The sequence below is a fragment of the Poecilia reticulata genome, chromosome 14 (genome assembly GCF_904066995.2).
Source record: "Poecilia reticulata chromosome 14, P_reticulata-male-v2, whole genome shotgun sequence".
Lineage (NCBI taxonomy): Eukaryota > Metazoa > Chordata > Actinopteri > Cyprinodontiformes > Poeciliidae > Poecilia > Poecilia reticulata.
Genome location: NC_088843.1, coordinates 24,069,084 through 24,091,595, shown reverse-complemented (window position 1 = coordinate 24,091,595; position 22,512 = coordinate 24,069,084). Strand labels below are relative to the sequence as shown.

The 22,512-nt window shown below is 36.4% G+C and overlaps 1 protein-coding gene across 2 annotated transcripts; it reads right to left on the bottom strand.

The window, feature by feature from the left end:
* Positions 1-933: 933 nt before the first annotated feature.
* Positions 934-19,573, bottom strand: lrrc32 (leucine rich repeat containing 32). Of its 2 annotated transcripts, none has more exons than XM_008428527.3 (3): positions 17,127-19,573; positions 11,076-11,169; positions 934-5,760 (listed from the first exon to the last, which is right to left on the bottom strand). In XM_008428527.3, the coding sequence occupies exons 1-3, from the start codon at positions 17,132-17,134 to the stop codon at positions 3,895-3,897; spliced, it is 1,968 nt and encodes a 655-aa protein (XP_008426749.2). In that variant the 5' UTR covers positions 17,135-19,573; the 3' UTR covers positions 934-3,894. The 2 variants fall into 2 exon arrangements, with proteins under 2 accessions (XP_008426749.2, XP_008426748.2); XM_008428526.3 differs by lacking the exon at positions 17,127-19,573 and adding an exon at positions 13,710-14,466.
* Between the last annotated feature and the right edge of the window lie 2,939 nt (positions 19,574-22,512).

Sequence of the window (22,512 nt, the reverse complement as noted above, 5' to 3'; positions counted from 1 at the left end):
TACCCAACCCCTTAATTTCTAGTTTTATCAGACCAGCAAAAACGTCTCCAAAAAATGTCGTATCTATAGTTTATTTTCTATTATATCTAAAAAATTATTTTCTAAATAATCATCTTTAAAGCATGATGGCCAAGTAGTTTGCCAAAATGATATAAAATGGAGAAAACATGTAGATAATAAAATCAATCATTTTGTTTTAACTGCTTGTGTCAAAACAGTTTTTGCTGTGGGTCTGTGTCTCCAGGTTGAAAGCACTCAGAGGTCACATGTTTGTTTTTCACTTTTACAGTAATGAATTAATTCCTTTTTAACTAATTCAGCCTGAAATTAAACATGCCATATCGAAATGAAACAGGTTAGAAAAGAACACATTTTTGTAGATCCGAAAACGAGTGTTCGGATACTTTTGGGTCACATTTTTTATATTTTAATGGTCCAGCATATTTTTTTATTGCCACCAACTTACTAGCAATGGTGGGCACCGCTAACTAAAAAGTTAACTGCGCAATCACTAGAGAACTTCTACAATAGCTAAAATGCTATACAAATGTGATATTTAATGCAAGCTAATGCTAAACTGCTAAATTAAATCATGTTTGATACCCACCATGTGTCAAAGACACACTGTGTTGACAGCGTACCACTCAACAAGGTCAAAATTGTACACCTACCTTCACGTTTTGTGCTTCAGAAAGTGATTCTTCGGAACAAAACTTTCACTCGTAGTTTCCATTTTATAGTAGTTTTGCTAACTCTGTTGCTGACATTTTCCTAACTGACCATGGCAGTACTTCGATCAGAAACCACGCAGGACATCAGTAGGTTTTAAGCTATTTACAATAGGACTACAGCTATGCAATCTGGGTGCAGAATCAATGTCACCCATAGTTTAACATGTATCCATGTTATTGGTTAAAAAAGGATCCAAAAACATACGTTTACATTTTTATTAACAAGAAGAGCACCAGGCGTGTGGCATCAACACAAACAACATGCTGTAGAAAATCTTAAGTCACACAGTTAACAAAATAAATTACTTTTCACTCATAGATGGAATACAAACCATAGTTTTAGTGTTTACAGTCGCAAAAGAGAAAACCAAACAAATACAAGATTAAAGTGCAAACTACACTGAGGGTATATTGCCATTTTAGATAAACACCTTCATGTAACCCTTCTGTGAAACTAAAGAGCATTTTGTTTTGTGTAGAAGTGTTTTCTTCATTTTTAGCTGAAAAAATTTTTATTTTTCAAAAAAATTAATTTCTTTCATTTTTCAAAAAATCACTTTTCTTCGCTGAAATCAATCTCAGTACTGAGCTCCATCAGTCGGTTTTAGCTCTCAAAGGATCAATTCAGATACTTTGTTTAAACTCTGAAACTCGCCAGATGAAAATATATACCAGTCAATTATCTGTATTTAAAGAAGATCCAACATCATCTTAGATCTGCAAAAAGACTGGAATCGAAACTCAAACTTAGAGGTATTACTGGTTAAATCTGTAAAGGTAATGTGTTTACATACATCTAAAACATTTTGTGAATCAGGCTGTAGGGAAATATCTTGCAGTAAACTTTGAATAATATAGTCAACCATATGTTTATGTCACCATTTAAATGGTTATACCACCTCTAACAATATTTATTAGAGAATCAAAGTACTTAACATTGTAAAATGGTGAAATATAGGACTAAGAAAAAAAGAAAAGTGTTGGCTTTGAGAAAAATATCACCTTAACATTGTGAAACCAGGAATATAAAACTCAAGAAATATTACTCAATTTTAGGAATGCATTAATTCACCTAGTTTCAAAACTATGAAAAACCAACCACATCACTGAAATTGCTTCACTTCTTCTGTTAAACATCCTACAATGCTGCGCTGCATCCCTACCACCATCACATGACCCAAAAAATACCACATGGCCGCCCCCGCTCCTAAAGCTCTAAAAACACAAACAGCAACAAACTAGAAAATCTTGGCCCAGTATACTTAAAAAATGTGTTAAATAATGACTAACATCTGTATGTTCGTAACATCTGTATCAGTAACGTCTGTATCAGTAACGTCTGTATCAGTAACGTCTGTATCAGTTGTCCAATGAAGAGTTTTAAAGCATAGCTTTCTGAAATGTTCCATCCAACCAAAAGCTATTTCCTTGGCGATCGATTTTGGACAGAATGATAATCTCGAGTTTAAATAGTGTGATTTTACGACATTAACACAATAATTCAAAACAAAGATGTGCAACATTGTTCAGCTGATCTCATTTGCAACAGGTGTAATAATGTTATCTATTGGTAATATTCATTATTTTTTTATTTTGCTACGTAGACTTAAGGAGAACGTTTGAATAATGTGGAAAACTGTTTTCAAATAACACCACTTTGTTTTTAGAAGATTAAATTTCCATTTTAGTTTTTCTACTCTTTAAAGCATAAGAAAATGTAACAAGCCGATATTAGCTGGTTAATTTAACAGACTATCTGCTTTGCTAGCCACTGTTCTGATAGCATGCTAACTGTAGCTAAACAGGCTAATTAATTTCATTTTACCGTTTATTTGAAAGGGACCAACAGAAGAAATACCGATCAAAACAATCTGGTGTCTGGATCACAGTGTTCGTAGCCATGGCTAATTAGCAACACCGTCCCCTGAAGGACCTTTAACAGCTTAACTTAGCTTAATTGGTTTTTTTGACTCCCACACCATGACTCAATACAGTTTTACACAACTGGAAAAATTTCAACACTACCAAATATGTAGTAGTCACCTGTTGCACAGCAACAGGTGGGGGAGGGGTAACACCTCTGGTGACTCATTGAAATTACTTTAATCTATAGCATCAGCATGATTAAGAGGTTTTAAAAACTTTGATACCTTATAACCTGTCCATACTTATGAACTTGGGAATCATTAACAATGTGGTATGCCTGAAATTTGAGACCATTTCAATCTAAGAAGTTCTGGAAAAAACACTTTTATAAAACAAGTACTAGTCCAAGTCCCTTATGGTGCTAAAATCTATATTTATGAGTTGATAATTTCAATATTTTTATCATGAGTCCAGGGCACAGCCTCAACAAATGCACCAACTCACATATTTAAAGGTTTGTATCCCTATCCTTCTTTGGTTTTATAGATTATTTCCTGTATTTATGCCAACCTTTTGGTGCTTGCTGAAGTTTTTAAAGCAAGTTTTAGCTTTGCAACAAACTTCACATATAGATAAGAGACTGGTATAAATTTAAATCCATGATCCTCGGAGCATGTTTCTGAAAATATGACTTGCAACAGCGGAAGAATACTTCAGTCCGGTCTCCTGACGCTACTGTCTACTCAAAGTGGTTTAGTGTTGATTCTACATTCAATAAATAGGTATCAGGAATGCAACATGGTACAAAAAAAATCATTTAACACTGCTCCTTCAGACATAGAGATGACTTTTCTTCGTTCAAGCAACACCCATTAAAATATTGGCTTTAAAGCCAGAAACTGTGCTGGTGACAGTTTCTGGTCTCTGGTGTAAAGTCCTGAAGAAGTGAGCACAGGAGGATTGAAACCTTGGGTTCCTTAAACAAAGCTTCATGAAACTGACATAAAACTCAGTCAAAAAGTCCAGCCTTGTGTTGTAAGAAAATATAAGAATAACTAGGGCCTTCATTGGCTTGTGTTTTCGTTATCTAGGCTGTCCTCCACAACCACGACTTCCTGTAGGAGATGTGCCTGATTGACAGCTGAGTTTGTCAACTCGTGATGGCTCTTTGTAGTTGTAATCCAAACCCAGAGCGTCAAATAGTCCATAAAGTCTCTGAGAATCTCCAGATTACACATTCACATTTAAATCCTTCAACAGTCTCATGAACTTTTTGACTCTGAATGTGATTGTCTTGCTATGCATGAAAGCCTCTGCTGCGCTTCCGTCTCCTTGATCGAAAGCATTTAACCATCAGCGCCAGCAGGATAATCACGACTAACAACGTTATCATGACAACCGCCGTGTAGTTTGGGGCATGTGATTGGTGACACATTTCTCGGGTCAACTTCTCAATGTTCACTGGCTCCGGAGACTCCTCGTGAACACAAGTCACGGTCTCAATGTCAGGAACAACGATCGTGGAGTGCTGCACCGTGTGGAGGAAGCCCAGGTTGTCGCAGCAGCTCAGAGGGTTGGAGCCCATGTAGAGTGTCTTTAAGGAGCGCTCCAAGGCGAGGACAGTGGATTGGTCTAGGGTGACCAGGTTGTTGTTCTGCAGGTTCAAGGACTCAATGGCGGAGTCTTTGTTCCAGGTCGGTAAGGTGTTCAATTGGTTGGTGGACAGGTCAACGTGTTTGAGGCTCTTCAGGGAGGTCAGGTCTGTGTTTAGGCTTGACATGTTGTTTTCCCTCAGCAGCAGATGGACCAGTGAATCCTCCAAGCCAAACAAGGAGTCCTTGTGCATGTCTAATCCTGGATTTAAAGACAAGTCTAGTAATTTCAGAGGGGTGTTCACAAATGCCTTTGCAGGAATGGTCCTCAGATTATTTCCAGAGAGGTACAGGAAGTGCAGGTTATTAACAGATGAGAATGACACACAACCAATTGGATCCTGGTGGTTTTGGTCCTTCAGCATTAACCCATGTTGGTTTTGCTCACTGTTACAGATTTGCAGATTGTTCTGCTGGAGCTGCAGGTACTTGATGCTGGGCAATCTTTGAAATATTAGCTGGTCTAGGACAGTAAGGTCGTTTCCCTGTAAAAAGAGCTTTTTCAGGGAGTGAAGGGAGTTTTCCCCAAAAGTCAAACTCTGCAGAGAATTATGGCTTAGATTGATGACCTTCACCTTGTGCAGAATGTCTTTAGATGTGACTGAAAACGAGCTGATACAGTTGTTACTCACATTGAGGACTTCAAGGGATTCCATATTGGAAAAGAAAATCTCAGGTAAACTTTTGAGTTTATTGTAACTCATGTCCAGGTATTTTAAATCATCCAAATTTGTGAGGTTCAGGACACTCCCTGTGGTGTTGAGAGTCTGAATATGGTTTCGCGAAATGTTCAGAAATTCAAGCACATTCTTTTCTGGGAGGAGAGGAAAGCAAAGCATTTTGTTTTCACTCAGATCCAGAGAGCGAAGCTTAAAGGAATTGTCCGACTTTACACTCTGGAAAAACTCAATGCTGTTCTTGCTGAGATTGAGGACCTCCAAGTTGTAAAGATTGAAGTCTAGGATGCAGGTGATTGAATTCTTAGACAAATCGAGCTCAGTCAGATGATCCAAAGAGTCGAAAGCTCCGTCTTCTATCTCCAGGATGACGTTGTTGTGGAGACTAATTTTCCTCAAAGATGCTGATCCGCTGAAGGTGTTCTGTGCAATTTTTGTGATGCTGTTGCTGTCCAGTGAAAGGTTCGCCAGAGATGGGGATTCAGCCAGGAAGTAGTCTGACATACCCGTGTACAACCCATTGCTTGAAAGATCCAATGACTCCACAGCCGCGAGAGGTCCAACTCTTATTTTGGAGAGTGCGAAAACATTCAGGTGATTCCGGGAGAGATCCAGGACTCTCAGATCCTTCATGTCTTTGAAGAGTCCTGGCTGGATGAAGTGGATCTTGTTGGAATGAAGGTTCAGTTGGTGAAGGCCAGTGTGAAAGCCTAAAGTTTCCAACGAGAGGTTTTGAACCTGGTTTCGAGAAAGATCCAGCATTTGGACTCCATGAGGAAGGTTGAGTGGTGCGCTCCTGAGACTTAGATCGCTGCAGAACACATCCATCTGGACCTGGAAACAAAGACAAAAACAAGGGTTTGATTAATTCATCGTAAGGCCAGACTTCTTTGCCATGGCGTAACTTAGACTAAGGCCTAGTCCACACATAGACGGATATCTAGGAAACCATTTGGCTATTTATTCACACATACACCCCATTTTATTTCACTAAAACACACTGTCTTGTGTTTTATAACTTTTATATTCTAAAATGGTTATTAAAAGTAGTTCGACCTCTCCGTCAGACCACACAAATGAACCTCATGGCACGATGTTTCATTCCTAACAGGAAATCGTGTTTTTTGGAAGCACTGTGATTGGCTAACCTAGGTTTTAGCTTTGCACTACACTACCTCCAATGGGTTTTAATTCAGTGGGGTTTTGTGAATGAACACTTTTCTTAAACCAACCAATGTGGTGGACATATTCGCTTTCATAAAGACCCAACTACATGTCTGCAAAGTCTTTAAACGTCTAAAGCAGAACAATAATTTCGGAGTCAATTTTCTGGCAGCTATAAAGTCCTTTGAGACACAAGCTGGTGAGTTAATCTGAGAAAAAGGACCATTGACTGTTTCTTTTAAACTCAATTAACAGAAAAGGAAAACAATGTTTTTTAGCAACAACATAACACACATTTTTATTACTTTGTTCTGTCACTATCCATCTATTTCCCACCCTAATAAAATCAAGCATTTAACTCATTAGGTGTAGCTTGTAACAGAAACCACATGGCCCCAAAAAGCCTGTCCAAAAACAGCTCATAAAGCCGTCTCCTCCCCTGTTTTCTCTTACAGTCGACTACATTTAACTTCCTAGCATATTTGCGGTGTTATGAAACGGGCATTCTTCAGGGCTCACGAGATGGGTGTAAACAAACATGCCGGTCTACTTACTCAAGGGCAAAACATCTTGTATCTGTTATCAGGCATAGAGGAACAAACAGGGAAGACTGATGAGAAAACGCCACAGAAAGCTGAGTCCGTTCTCTGTGATGGTGAAGTATGTATGTAATCTCAGACAAATTGTATACACAAGCCCGCTTCTGTTACATCTGATTCTTGCTAAGACCTTGTACATCAGATTTAGTCATAGCATCTTTAGAAAACAAAGAGTTTGCGTTTTCTTTTTGTAATTATACATACATTCTGTCCTTGTGTCTCGAATCACAGATTAATTTTAATTAACTACATTCTTTGGAAAGCTTAGTTCAGTTTCACACCCAACTGACAAAATCAAATAGGCTAAAATATCCCAAAAAGCAGCAAATTATGCTTCAACATAAAGAAATTCAACAACAGATGCAAAATAAAGCCCAAGATTGATTGTAAACTCAACTGAGGTGCTATCCCATGATCCTTAACATGCTGTTCATTCTTGAAAATTCTCCAATCAGTTCTGAAAAGGAGAGTAGGTAAAATTCATTCACGTCAATGTACATTTCCTATTGCTAATTTTCACAAAAGCAGCCCCATTGGTCTCCAATTTAAAGAGTCTGCAGTAAATTTCCCAATTTTTTTGCACTATAAAGAAATTTTATACCCTAGACCTTAAATGTACCAGCTTTGAACTGCTTATAAATAGTTCAGGTATGGTCAATAGAGACTTGTTTTGCAGCTCTTGTTAGTTGGCAACAGAAATGACCGGACAGGAGGGAGAAAGAGACGGGAAGCAACAGGCAACACAGGACGTCAGACCAAAAAACAAACCAGGAATGCTGAAGGTCTTCCTGACCCCTAGCCATGCAGAGAGTGCCTGAAACCTTCCTGAATGTCAATGTCCATATTTTTGACCCATTAATTCCTGACATCCTCAGATTTTCAACGCCTCTCAAAAGTCATAAACCTTGATGTTACATACATTTTACTCAGTTAAGTCAGTGCACAACTGTAGAGCAGTATTTGCGTTTTTCCCCTTATTCTTTCCCTTTTCCTTTTAAAAATGACACACTGCTAGTCTGACAAGTGTTATCTTACCAGATCTATTTCTCTGTTTCATAGACCTCAATTGTTGTCTGAAATCCTGGGACATCACCAGCCGACTGCACTGCTACAGCCGTGACCATCTTGAACATAAACGCAATTGTTCATTTCAGCTCATTCTCACATAAACTGACCAGGGCAGGTTAAAAATAAATCTAAATGCATGATTTATTTCCTGATATCTTATATTCTACTTGCAGGGGTGTGAAGAGAGTTTGGGAAACTACCCAAAGTTTACTTTTTCTAAGGCATATTTGAATATTTAGAACATAAGTTTTGTGACTAATTCAAAACCAGAAGGGTAAGAACAGAAAGTCTGAAAAGATTATGTTAAATTCCTTTTGCATTATTAGAGATGCACTTGGTAATGATTGATACTGTAATCTTGAAAAGTAGAAATTTATTTTTTTAGGTGTGTAAATGATATGTTTTCTTTGCATTCCAATATGAATGCAGCGAAATATATAAAGTAAAAATGGTATGTACTTTTTATGAGATATGATGAAGTAGCATCAGCGGTAAGGTATAGCCGTAAAACTGGAACTGAAATATAGATATTTATAGTAACCCACATGGTTCACATAAAAGCTTTTGCCTTTCATTTACCTTCTCACATAAAAAAAATTGTCTCCTTAATTTCAGAAAGAACAAAATAGCGACTCCCCGGGTGCCTGGACATTTTGTGGTGTGCATTTTTGGCTATTTTTGCATAACTCTGGATGTCTTTATGCAAATGGGGAAAAATGGTAGCTAATTTTGGGGTAAATTTTTATTTTCCGAATACATTTAACTTGAAGTCTTCTGTTTTTAAACTAAACAGAGGAATCTAATCCAATATAAATTTAAGGGAATATGGGAAGGAATCTTGTATTTTCTTATAAAAAATAAATATACTTTAATTGCTAAACCTGCCATTTAAGAGATTAAAAATGGAGAAAACCTATGAATACTGATCATGTGGAGTGCGTTTCAAAAGTAATTAAATGAGCTACAACTCTCAAATACTGAATACATAATATTTCTGTTGGAAAATTTAAAAGGAGACAAGTGGAGAACAAAATGAAGAAATCCCAAGGTCTACTGCTAACCTCTAAAGTTATTTAACATGATGGCGACTCTTTTACGCATTTTATGTTCTTGCTTTACATTTATTTAAAAAAAACATTTATTTAAAAAAAAATCCACTGTTAACAAATCATGAACCAGATCAATAATATTTGAAAGCCATAGCTAAATTGAGTCTTAGCTGAATACGTTCTAATTTTCTGTAGCAGCTAGCTAATGTTAGCTTGTACAAAAACAGGAATAGGTGGTGATTTCAACTTTTTTTTATATAACAAAAGAATAACATTTAAATATACCAAACTTTTTAAAACAGAATGTTAAGCTGCTAAGTATTCAACTTGTATATCCAAAGATATTCAGCTTTGCTCTATTGCTAAAGCTAGCCTGTCAACAGAAAAATCTTAAAAATTCACTTTGTATTAATTTTGGTTTAATCAAATACATAATGTAATAATAAAATATATTTTCAATTTTAAAATCATACCTTATGGGAGTTTTAAACTGCTATGTCTCTAACTTTCTGACGCTGCTAGCTTTGCTGCAGTGGTAACGCTTGTAAAACCGTTAGCACTACAGTTAATTTCTGATTAAAACTGAAATAACAAGCGAAGGTTTAGGTTCAGCAATATTGTTTCTCATTTTAATCTAAATCAGTTGTACCCTTCATAACAACTGAAGGGACATCCCCATGAATTTCCTCCACAACTGTCTTTAAAAAAAACTATGGTTTACACAATGTTTGCAAATACTGTTTGTGTGTTTGGGTCTGGCGGTATTTATCAAATACATAAAGGATAACATACAGAAAGAAGAGGTAGGCTTGTTGAGGTGCTATTTTTATCATGTTGTCCCTGTTGTAAAAAATCACAGAAGTGAAACTGGAACTGATATCTGGATAATTATAGCCACACACATGACCTCATCAAATGAAAGTGACAAACATTAACTTCCATATGATTCTGACTTATTCACATATAAACTTTGCCCTTTAATATAATGTTACAGGTTAAATTAATCGTGTGGATTTCTGCAACAAACCAGGAGCGTGACTGCAGTTCAACTTCCGCAATTATTTAACATCATGACAAGCCTTCTTACGTATTTTCTATTATTTCCATGAAAATTAGTCATCCTTGTGAGTCGATGTCTGTAGTAACTGCCAATCAATTGTAAAAGTCGATTACACCACCACATCTAACTGTGCCATTCTAGACATGCCATCTCATTGCAAACCACATCCTTTACACACCTGTTTTATCTCTGCTTTTGCAACCAAATTACATTCAAAAGACATTTAAGTGAAAACCTGAAACAAAATAATGAAATAACTGATTAAGCTGATTTCCCAGTGTTGAGACAGTAAAATGCCTCAACAGCAAGTGACTTTCTGGATTGTTTTATCTTCTAGAATGCAAAAACACAAAATCTTATCAAATAGTTTCAGCTTAGTTTCTAGTGCAAGTATCTTAGTTCAGTTGAAATAAGACAAAACTAACTTACAAGTAACTTTTAAGCAAAATGTAGGAGCTTGTTTATGTCAATAATTCCTAAATATTGATTAAAAAATTACTACTTCCACTGGAAGATTATTTCACTTGTAATAGGAAAAACATCTCATTATAAGTAAATGTACTTTTTCAATTAATATGACGTGATTGTTTCATAAACAAGTTCCTATATGTTCTTTAAAAGTTGTTAGTTTTGTCTTATTTCAAGTGTACTGTGATATTTGCACTAGAAAAGGCCAAAAATACTTTGTGTTGTTGAAGTGTACCTCTTAAGAAACATCTTAAATTCAGTTAAAAAAGAAAAAATTGCAGATTCTCAGACAATAACAACATTACATAACACTACAAAAAAAACAAAGCTTTGTACTAGAAACTTGACCAAAAATACTTTGTAACATTTTGTGTTTTTGCAGTGTAGAAAAGTCTAAAATAATCTGAAAGCAAAGAAACAATCTGCTGGTAGTGTATCTGGAAACGATTGTAGAGGCTTACAGATGAAATATGAGCACTAAAATCTTTCACGTATCAGATAAACATTGAACTTTAAATCTTTTAACAGCAATATAAACACAAGCTGAATTCCTGAAATGCTTACATGACAAGCTGGTGATAAAAAACATGAGATATTAAGCTCAACACCCCAGGTAAACAGAATGTTATGAATGGTTTGGTGGTACAAAATGACTCCAATCTACACAAACAAATAAAAAAAATCATTTTCCAAAGTCAAATCAGCCAATTTTCCCCCCCATTTGCTAGGATTCGTACTTACAACTTGGCATGGAGCGATGTGTTGGGAAGGATGTGCGGCCACTGCCACACAGCTGGCCCACAGCGGGAAGAGCAGCTGGAAGGCGGCCATGGTCCTGCAGCACAGAGAGCCCAGATCACACAAATCAGACACTCAGGAAGCATGCTGTAGGTGATACGGCTGAAAAAAAAAAAGGGGAAGGAAGCGGGCCTTGCGTAGATCGTGACATGCTGACCTTTTTGACAGTGCTATTTTTGCGCCTAAAAAACAGAAGGGGCTTTTCTCCTTCGTAGAAACACCGCGGCACTTCTTTTGCATTGCATTTCTGTGGTACTACGGAGAATGACGAAGCAATCAACAGGTTTCCATCGGTTCTCAGCATTTAGCCGAGGCTTATTGTTTTGAAACAAGCTAAGAAGACTGTTTTGTCAGACTATGATGAGTCACGATTTCTGAACAAAACAAAACAACGTGTGACAGTGCAGAGCAGACAGACAATGTGGGAGTAATTAGCACTGAAGTCATGGTAAGTACCCATGGTAATGATACTCTGATAAGCACATGGAAATGTCAGTGAAACAAATGCCTTGTTGTGCTGAAAAAGAAGAACACAATTTCCCTGATTCACAGTAAGTTAAATTCATGTAAACCGGCAAGCCTGAAAGGAAAAGGAGCACAGAAACAGATTTTATTTAAAGTGAGAATAAAGCCACAGACCTTAAAGCTGGGCGGGTGGTTTTTAATGGAGAGAGCGTTCACAGTTTATGAATCTGATAAAGACCAAAAGTGTCTTCATCTCAAGACACTTCTGGTCTTGAGGTTTAAGATTATTCTTAAACCTTCTCAACAAGAACAATCAGAAGAAATAAGGCACATTTAGAGCTTAAAGTCTTTGAATGAAACAACTTTTACTGCAACTGTGAATTCATAAAGATCAATACACATCTACCTTATTTAAACTGCACACTGCAGAAACACAAAATATTATGTGCACTTGAAATAAGACAAAACATATTTAATATGAAAGGAACTAGTACCTTTCATATTGATGAGAAGGTACTAGTTCTACTGGCAAGTTATTTTATTTAGAACACAGGACAAATGTCTGGTCCTGTTTCAAATGTACTAACATATTTGCCCTAGAAACTGGACAGAAATACTTAGTAAGATTGTGGTTTTGCAGGTTATTTTTTGTGAGTGCATGTTGTCTTGGCTTTCCAATTTCTCAAACAGAGAAGGAAAAATAAACTCATTTTAAAATTTTAAATATTTGTTTTGCAGCAATTATTATGAAAATAAATAATCACACAAAGTCTCCTTTTGATTAAAACATAATTCTTAATGGGGTTTTTTTCCCTTTAAATTCAAATGTGCATTTCTCAAAACTTTTCAGTGTTAGTTTGTGTTGCTGCAATAAATATACAATAAACAAAAGCAAACAAGGTGGACAGGCTGAAAAAGATTGGAGACTGGGGCAGAGGTTTACCTTCCAGTATGAAGACATATGACAATGAAGTGGTTTTGTTTAAAGCATGCTCAAGTGTTAGAATGGCCTACTCAAAGTCTAGACCTGAATTCAACTGAGAGTCTCTGGCAAGACGTGAAAATTGATGTTTGCAGATGTTGTCTATCCAGTCTTTCTCAGCTGAGGTAACTTTACAAAGAAAAAACTGGACAAAGATTTGAAGACGTCTTTGTGTTGGTTCATCATATTTTCTGTAAAAACAAAGTCAGATCTTCAATCTGACGACATAAAACTCCATCACAGAGCTAATTAAAAATCAATGTCTTTTAAAAGCAGGTTATTGTTTGAATGAAGCCCTTGGTGGAAGATTTTAATAAAAGCAAAGGGCTGCAACTCATTTTAGTAACTGATTATTCTAATGATTAGTAGATTAATCGGATTCACAATTCCTGCATTTTGAACATTTTTCATTTGACCATTTAAGCCTTTTTTGTACAATGTTAAAAATATATAAAAATTCAAATAAATAATAATTCAATTATTTTTTTAAATAAGAAAATAAAAATTTTAGAGTCTAAATTGCAATAACATAGATGCAAAATACTATACTTTTAAGCTGAGGCCTTGAACCAGGTGAAACTAAATCTATGACACTTGAGGAGTTCTAGGAATAAGAACTCCAGACAATAATAATTTTAGGACATATAAACATTTGTAATCTTAAATGTAAAATGTATATATTTTTCATATAGTTTTAGCTTAATTACTGTTGTTCTTTCAGCAAATTACTTTTTTTTTTTTTTTGAGACAGTAAACTCCAATTAACCATTAACCAATTACTAAATTATTCTTCAGACCCAACCTGTAATGCTCAGGGTGACGCCAGAGGCCAGTCTGGAAACAATATGAAACCTCCAAATTAAGTTTTATGAGACTGTAAACTCCAGATAGCAATTAATCAATTGCTAAATTAGCTTATGGCTATTTCAAAAATCGATTCATCACGATTAATCGTTTCAGCATGGGGGGGAAAAAATCAACATTTAACTATATTTTTTATTTTCGGCAACTGACGGAGTTTCTTGAAAAATCCAAGCGTTTCTCGCTTTAACTCTGAGTCTCGGTGCCCTGTGTGCCACTTTCTTAAAAACAAACATCCCACATTAACAGTTTTCTCTCTCTCCATTTACCTCAGCGGATGACTAATCTTCTTCTTTTCAGTGGCTCCTGACCACGCTGGTTTTACATCCTTATGCACCCACTCGCAGCTCGGTGCCGGCATCACACACCAACGACTCTCAGCTGACTGCTGCCACCGCATCGGGGCGACCGCGTCTGCCGACCCGACCGGCCATCGCGTCCCTCTGAGAGCCGCGCCGCCCGGTTCCGCCCTCCCGCCACCCGCGGGGAAAACTGCCATATAAGGGGCTGGGGAAGTCCAGGAACAAACCCCCTAAACTCCCACTTTTCCAGTTTCCCAGTGAGAAAAAACTATTCTCGGACCTCTGCAGTTGGAATTCAGGGCATTTTAGCTGAAACTGAACCTTCCATGTATTTGCATTCTTTTAACAAAAGGCATCCTTATTTGGGGATGTTTTGGTGTCTCCACCCAGAGAGAGATCGACTCCCTTTCAGGCCTGTGGGAGTCAGAGGGAGCCGTCATGTGGCTTTTTCTCTGCCAAAACCACACTATAAACAAACTATAAATGATCACTGTAATACTAACGGGTTACAGTACATAAAAAGAGTCTCAAAGGAGTGAAGGCATGTCTCACCCTGATGGGAAAATGTGATTAAAACTCCCATCGGGAACCAGGAGAACCATTTAAATGTTTCTCCTAAAGCCTGAAGCAGCAGAAAGATGTTGAAATAAAAGTATCTTTTATCCCCAGTCAAACCTTTTCTGAGCATGTAGAGATCTGAAACCAGACTTAGAGAAAGGCAGGAAACCCAGAGCTGCTGCTGCTGCCGCCTCAGTGAAGTGGTTTGTGAATTTGTTTAGGATGCCTTTCAGGAGAGGTTTTAATCTAACATTCCAATGAGAAAAAAACCCAAGAGAAAAATCTGTGTGAGAACATTGAGGATGGATGGATGGATGGATGGATGGATGGATGGATGGATGGATGGATGGATGGATGGATGGATGGATGGATGGATGGATGGATGGATGGATGGATGGATGGATGGATGGATGGATGGATGGATGGATGGATGGATGGATGGATGGATGGATGGATGGATGGATGGATGGATGGATGGATGGATGGATCTGGAGCTAAGCAGACAAACAGACATTCAGGTTGCTCCCATCCAATCACAGGTGCTTCATCATTTGAACTGCCTTGGTGCTGAGATGTGCAGTTCAAATAACCTTTACTGAGAGATGTACTGACTGAGGTCCACCATGTTCACTCCTTCTAACCACACCAGCCCCATTCAGCTCAGCTGAACCCAGAGGAATCATCTGCTCTGGAAAAGCCCCTCTGTTTCCAGCAGCAGCTTTAATCTAATCTGACATTCTTTAGTTTTTGTTTTGCTTTTACAGCCTGGACTTTAAGTCATCTTTTACATTTCAATGACAAGCTCTCATCAAGGTTCTTATAGTTAACTAAAACTAACGAAATAACCAAAACTGAAATTGAGAAAACATTTCCGTTAACTGAAATAAATAAGAACTGAAATTAACGGGGAAAGACTGCAACTAACTGGAACTATAATGTGTGTTTATTGTGCGTTTGAAACGATAGATATAATATTCTTAATTTGTGTGTTTATGAATCAATTTATTAGCTTTTCAAACTGATGTGAAATTAATTTTTTCCCCACACAAACAGTTTTTATCAGCTGTTGGAAAATGACAGCGCTCCATAATCCTCCAGGCGGCATTTATGCTAATCCACAAAAATGGCAACAGCAACAGTTGGAATAAAACAGCAGTCAGCTGGTTGATCAACAATAACTGAATACGTTTTTTCTGCTGAGTATTCATTACCAATATATACATAATCACAAGACTTTGACCTTTTTGAACTTAAAAATTTCCCAAAGTATGACTAAACTCAAACTACTACTGTAACTAATAAAAACTAAACTAAATATTTAAACAATAATAACTCTGAAAAACTAATTAAAACTAAGTGAATTGGACAACCAGAAAGTCAAAATGAAATAAAATGAACTGTAATAAAAAATCTAAAACTATTATAAGCCTGGCTCTCATGCTGTCACTCTATCAACAAGCAGCTTCTTTAGCGGTGACATCATGTGTCTGAGCCTACATGACTGTCAGCAATCTTCCTCATGATTGGCTAACATATGAATCAGTTATTCTTATTAACAATTGAAAAATATGCTGGGACTGTATTCAAGTTCCTCTTTTAGCTACTTTAAATAACATTTAAAATGTGAACTAATATTGCGGTGCGGTCAAACCCCTCAACGCTGCTGAACTAAAAAAAAAGATCCATGGATTTGCTGATGATAAAAGACAATGACTTAAAAAAATTAACTCAAAGTTAACGTTTAATGCAACAAACTGAAACTGATTATTGAAAGTCTTTTCCTGATTGAAAAATCAGAAAAAAATAAATATTCAAAACTGATTCTGATTGGTCTGCAGCTGTGATGTTCAGTGGTGCCCTGAAAGGGCCATGGCACCCTCTATAAAACACTTCAGAGTTGAGTAGTAACCAGTTAGATTTCCTCGAGTAACTTCTTGGGGAAAAAAAATTATTCTTTTAGGAGTTTTTTACTATTATTTTTTACTTGAGTAATTTCATTAGGAAGTATCCCTACTCTTACTTGAGTAAAATTTCTGTATACCTTGAATAACTTCACTGACTGAAGAACAGACTTGTTTTAACCAAGAATTCACCAGATACACAGAGGAAAAGCATCACTGCTGTGCTGACATCTCTCCTTCAGTTAAACACCTCAGAATCCTGCTGCATCACTATGAGTTATTAATATCGGCCAGGTTTTAGGGATTGAAGCAACACATGCTAAAAAAAAAAGCCTAACATCGGTCGATAGCAATGTTACATATTGATATATCATGCATCCTTGTGACAGTTTAAGTTATTTCATCATGGACAGCAGCAGATGAAACATTAAATAAACAAATATTTTTATGATTTTATGTAATAAATTAAAGTTAGAATCGTTTAAACATTTAATAATTTTATTGTGTAAGCAATTATACGTTTTTATTTACTGAATGTATTTATTACAGATTTATTTTAAATTATCACACATTTAAAAATATATATTTGGGACGTGATCTTGGGGTCAGTGACTCCGCCTTTTCGGCGCGTCGCTACACGCTCTGACGGTTAAATGGTGCGGAGCCGTGCTGAAACGCTCCTGGGATAAACAAACGGATTCGCCGAGCAGACGCCAGATACACTTTAAGTTTGGATATTTACCAGTTGCTTTTCGTCACAGTAACATTTCTAAAGTTTAATGTCGTAATTTAATCAAGAAGAAATGAGGAAAAAAGTATTTTTCCCGTTAGTGTCGGTGCAGGAAGTACTCGGGTTACATCCTACCGTTCCCAACAAACACAACTTGACAAAAAAGTCTAAATAAAGCAACAAGAAGCTTCTTACCTGAACATGTTGTCTGCTGGCTCTCACACAGTACCAGCTGGTTTGGTTTCATATTCACCCCCCTTTTCTCCATCACCGTTTATCTCCTTGCATCATATTACACCTGTACGTAAGGGGATTTATCCATCCCACCGGGAATCCCGGAGTTTTTTTGTTTTGTTTCCTTTTCGCTTCAGGTGCAGCAGCTGTTCGCAGCGACAGCTCGAAGACAAGTTTAAGGTATTCCCTCATTTTCTGTATTTCCTAACATAAACACAAAGAGCTGTGGAGAAAGTTTGTCGCACATTTTATCAGTAACCTGAGGAGCAAACGAGGATGATGTGTTGCTCTCACCTTTTGGAGTCTTCTGCCACCTGCTGGTGATGCCCAAGCACTGCAGCCTACTGCGCATTTTTAAAAGCACATATTCCAGACCCATTTAATAAATGATTGAAGTTACTTTAAATGAACCACAATATATAAAACACAAACAGATGTTTTAAAGCCTTTATTTGGATGAGTTTGGCTGACCACTAACAAGAAATAAAAAAAATTAAAAAAATCAACTTAGAAATGTAGAATACTCCATGAAACCAATTTTAAAAAAATAATTTTAAATACATAAATGTTATTTTATGGCATTCACAATCATGCCATAAAATACATAAATGTTGTTTTATAGCATTCGCAAACATGGTGAGTCATTGACACTAGAATATAAATAATCTCTTTTGTCCGACAAAAGGGAAATTCAGGTTTAACAGCAGCATCAGATATATTATTTCACACAAAAAGTACCAATAAAAGTGTTAAAAATGTATAAAAGATTAGGCACAATAACATACTTTACAAGATTGTAGCCTACAAAATCTCATTGCGAAAGAAGTTGGGTGTTTTCCAGACATTCCATGTTAAAGGAAAGAAAAATGTGGTAGAAAAATATGCATATATCTGATGAAACAATTGTTGCCCCAGCCAACTCTCGAGTGCAGACGAAGCACATCTTTCAATAAAGTTTTTTTTCTATTTGTATGATATAAATATTTTCAAAGAAACTAATGTTTCAAGAATTAGCCAGAATTATTAACATTAGAAGCTTGGAAGGTTACACACACATAAAGATGAACAAACACAGTCTTTGGACCAACAAATAACTTCAAGTCAGTGGGACTAAAGTTTCTTAATACAATTTGTTCCCATTCAATTCATTGTAGAATTGAAAGTTTTTTTTTAATCCGCATGTCAAAGTGAAGGTCTGTGGGCCAAGTTCGGTCCGTCATAAGCATTTCTGTGGCGCACTGGACTCTAAAAGCCCACAGAAATCGAACCCTCAAAATGTGTGGTTATATTTTATTTGATCCGACATTGAAGCTAATTTTTGTACACTGCCAAATTACATAAACGTGAAAACATGTTTATTATTTCATTTGTAGATTCAGCAATTTATTAACATTTCAACAGTTTGTTAAAGAGTAGTTTTCTGAATAATTCCTGCCACTACTAACCCTCTGGGTACATTCATGATCTTGATTTGACCAAAACTGAAAATGACTTTGGCGCTTCTTTACTCCATCATTCACTGTTTCTGGCGCCCCCTGATGGAGAACCTGCTTGTAAAACCATTTATTTCTTTAATCATTGTGGGAAAATGTGCCAAATAAAGACAGATTCAACTTTTCTATCTTTAACTGATTAGTAAAAAACTTGTTACTGCATCTGATTGGATGTTAGGGCCAACAAATATGGTTTAAAGTTAACAGAAATAAAGTTATCTTAATGAGAAAACAATTTTGATAGAGTTATAATCTAATATGACTAGCTCAGTCCATGTAGTTCTTCCTTCAAAATACACAGGTTTGGAATAGACCTGTTTGCCAATGCCAAATGACAAGCTGTCAAAAAAAAATAGTTTGTCAAACAAGATGGCCGCCCTGGGCGACATCTCTCTAAACTATGGAAACCCAAGGAGTGCATTGGTGGGAAAAAAAAAAACCCCTCTAGGTTTCAAAAATTAAACCTTCAAAAACCATTAATGGATAAAAATGATTTATATTTTAACTCAAAATGATCTTTAGTAATTCAGCTTAGAATGTGAAGCATTGAAAACACTCAACACTAGCTGCATTTCTATTAACACTGCGCAACTTGACATTTAGAAAATAAATTTGCTTAATGAGAAACATGCCGATTTTCTTAAACAAAACACTCTATTAAAAAGTTTTGGAGATAGAACGAGGTGGTTTTTCTTGGCCTCATCAAAATTAGTTTATTTCACAAAGGTGCAATGGAAACACTTTTTTTCCCGCATCACACGAGTCACATGATCAACAACCGGATTTTGCCACAGGTGCAAACACTGAGCAACAGGAAGTAGTTACAGGGATAGTCGACACGGTTACAGGATTATGGAGACATGTCTTATCACGTGAACAAACGTATTCACGTGTGATTTTTATTGTTTATTTAATGGAAACGCAGCAATTGGGATGAAGTCATTTTGGACATTAGCAGAATATTGATAAAGTTTTGCGCACATTTGAAATGGAAACATCTAGTGCTCAGGGTTTAACAAGAACCAAGGCCAAGGATGAGACAGCAAAAATAACGAGCAGAAACTTTGTTTTATTGACCGGGAGTAGGTTTTATATAAAATTTGAACAGTGGATACAGAGGCGATATTATGTGTATAAAAAAATACATACAATAAAAGGAAAATAAATGAATCTTATTTTCTATTTTTGAGCAGATGTTCAAGTTAGCTGATGAAATGTAAAAGGCACTAAATGTACAACATTCCAGTTTTAAAGACATTAAACAGAGGCCATGGTTATTTCGAGGAAAAAAAAACAAAACAAAACAATCACAGGGCATTCGTTGTCTTTGTTATGCAAGACATAGTGCAGATTTCACACAACATACCAAACAATTCGTAAATAACACACAACTATCTAACCATCGAAAAACACTGAGCACGCTCTGTAAGACTCGACGTGACTGAACCATTCAGCCCTGCGTAAAACCCGAAACCCTGCCGGCCGTCCACAAGCTCAGCCGGATCGGGAGTCTTTCATAATTTATAGTTTACATCACAATTTTTACAACATCACTAAACACTGCGACAAGTCACGATTAGAAGCCAAGTGACCTGCAGTAAAGGGTTCTGTCAGTATTTTTTTACATGTTTGTTCCTTTTCCTGTCGGGTTAGTCGGTGACATGCATGGTGCCGAGTGGCAACAGAAAACAAAACAAGAACCGAACACTTCATGTTGGGTTCAGGACGAACAAGACGGGTTAAGTGGAAGACAACACAGTGCCTGCATCGTTTGGAGTTAAAATGGACAAAATAAGGATTTCTTTTGTAATTTAGTTGTAAAGGGTAGTAAAATGACAAAGATGAGAAAATAAAGTAAAATAAAAGAAAGAAATTACCCAGCCCTTTTTTTGAATCTCCACTATATTACAGAAGAAACAGCAACTAAAGTTCAAATATATCTAGGAAAGTTGGACTTTGAGTCACTCAATTTGCATGTTGATACCTTTTTTATGGCTTTTATAAAGCCACAGTTTCTGTTTTGGGGTTTTATTTTTTAAGATTTTAGGACGGAATGTTCAGCTTAGTTTCAACCCTGAGAAAAATTCTGTTGTTTTTTTTTATGTAAACAATTAACGTTTTTTTCTCCGTTCTCACCTAATGCATCTTTCACTGCTAAAGGTCTGATCTATTTTTGTTAAATTTCCCTGCAGTGCATGGCCCAAAATAAATTGTATTATATCTCTGGCACGTAAAGTTAATTTGAATTGTTTTGGTATCAATAGTAAGACTCCAGGGAAAACTTAAGGGGTCTAAAAATCTACACTCATATTACTGAATAAAAGTAAATGAGTATGGCACACAGCAGTAATTTTACCACAAAAAAAGTATTTTGTGATGCCAATATCCTGCTCAAAGTATGCAGTCGCAATTCAAAACATTTAGAAAACCACGGTATATAACCTGACCACTTAATGTACCAAACTCCAGTAAATAGAAATTTTGGGGACGTATTAGTTGATAAAACTCTAGGTGAACTTTCCAAATAAGCAATTTTGGAACAATTTGGCACAGTCTGTGCCATTTGAAATCTCTCAGGTTATTCCATACCACTTGTATATCATCCATGGTTCGTCATTCTAATAACTGCAATGAAACCAATATTAAAAGGATACAAGTATTCTGAGCTCAGCGGGTCAAAGCATTCAGTACTCCGATCAGACAATTTAAACTATGGAGGAAAATGTCTGGAGTACACTGGGTGATTTGGATGATTGACACGTCCATTGAACGGTCAATTATCGACAACGTCATTCACCAGTCAAAGCGAAAGAGGTGCATCTGCCACTAAAAAAGGTGAAACCAGTCAGAAATTACACAGAAATAAAAAATTACAGGAGCCGAGTGGAAATATTTACTCCACCATGAATTATTACCATAAAACAGCAAAGGTAAGACGCCATTTATGTTTTTGGCTTTGTGAAATAAGCATTATTTTCCTTTTCTTCAGCTCGTGGTTCAGTGAGTATTAATGCTGTTGGACAGAGGAAAGTTTGAGGTTTAATTTTAAAGTCTGCTTGTGTGGGCAGGACTGTTTTTGCTAGGAGTTTTTAAAGTTTTCTTTTCCATTTGACTGCTTTTTGTTGAGGTAGAAAATGTTGTTTCCATCATTTAGATGGGCCTTTATTGGTTAATATACAGCACGTAGTTGGACCGATCTTATTAATGCTGCTGATATGCTATTCTGGTTAGAGGACTAAAATGTTTACTACAAGAAGAAATCTTTAATTTTGACCATTGTGAAGCATTCACACCAATACCAATGCAGGCACTGTGTACGTTTTAGTGTCCGGTTACAAAGTATTAAGACTTTAAGCGAAAACAACAAACAAATCAGCATCTTTCTGGACCTCTTCAGCAAACTACCGTCCTTCCTCTGGAAAGACACCCACAGGCACACCACACTGGAATGACTTACAGTAAACGGCACAACATTTTGTTAAGAAAACAAACACACTTATGGGAACTTACTGCATTCGAGATCATGAGCTGATGGCTTTCAGACTGGTTGCACAACAAAAAGTCAACATAGTTAAAAGCAAATTTGGCTTTAAAATGCTTTAAGACAACAGGAAATAAAAATAATTTGGAATGCATTTAAAGCTCAACACTATCTGTAAAATAAAACCGTTCATATTTGGCCAGTTATTGAGGAAAAACATGATACAGACAGAAAAAAATAAGACATTTGGGAAAAAAGAATGCTTGTTGTTAGTAAATTGCATGCAAACCGTGTATTTAGAAGTTGTTTTGTTATGCAAAATGACATCTCCCTGTTTTTATAAAAAGAGAAAAAGTCACCTCAGCGCAACATT

Bases quoted from the DNA above. Each gene is read 5' to 3' on its own strand.
- lrrc32 (XM_008428526.3), bottom strand. From the start codon at position 13,939: ATGGCAGTTTTCCCCGCGGGTGGCGGGAGGGCGGAACCGGGCGGCGCG. The intron at 11,170-13,709 runs GTAAATGGAGAG...TCTGTGCTGCAG, and splicing joins AAGATTAGTCATCCGCTGAG to GACCATGGCCGCCTTCCAGC. The intron at 5,761-11,075 runs GTAAGTACGAAT...CTTTGTTTCCAG, and splicing joins ACATCGCTCCATGCCAAGTT to GTCCAGATGGATGTGTTCTG.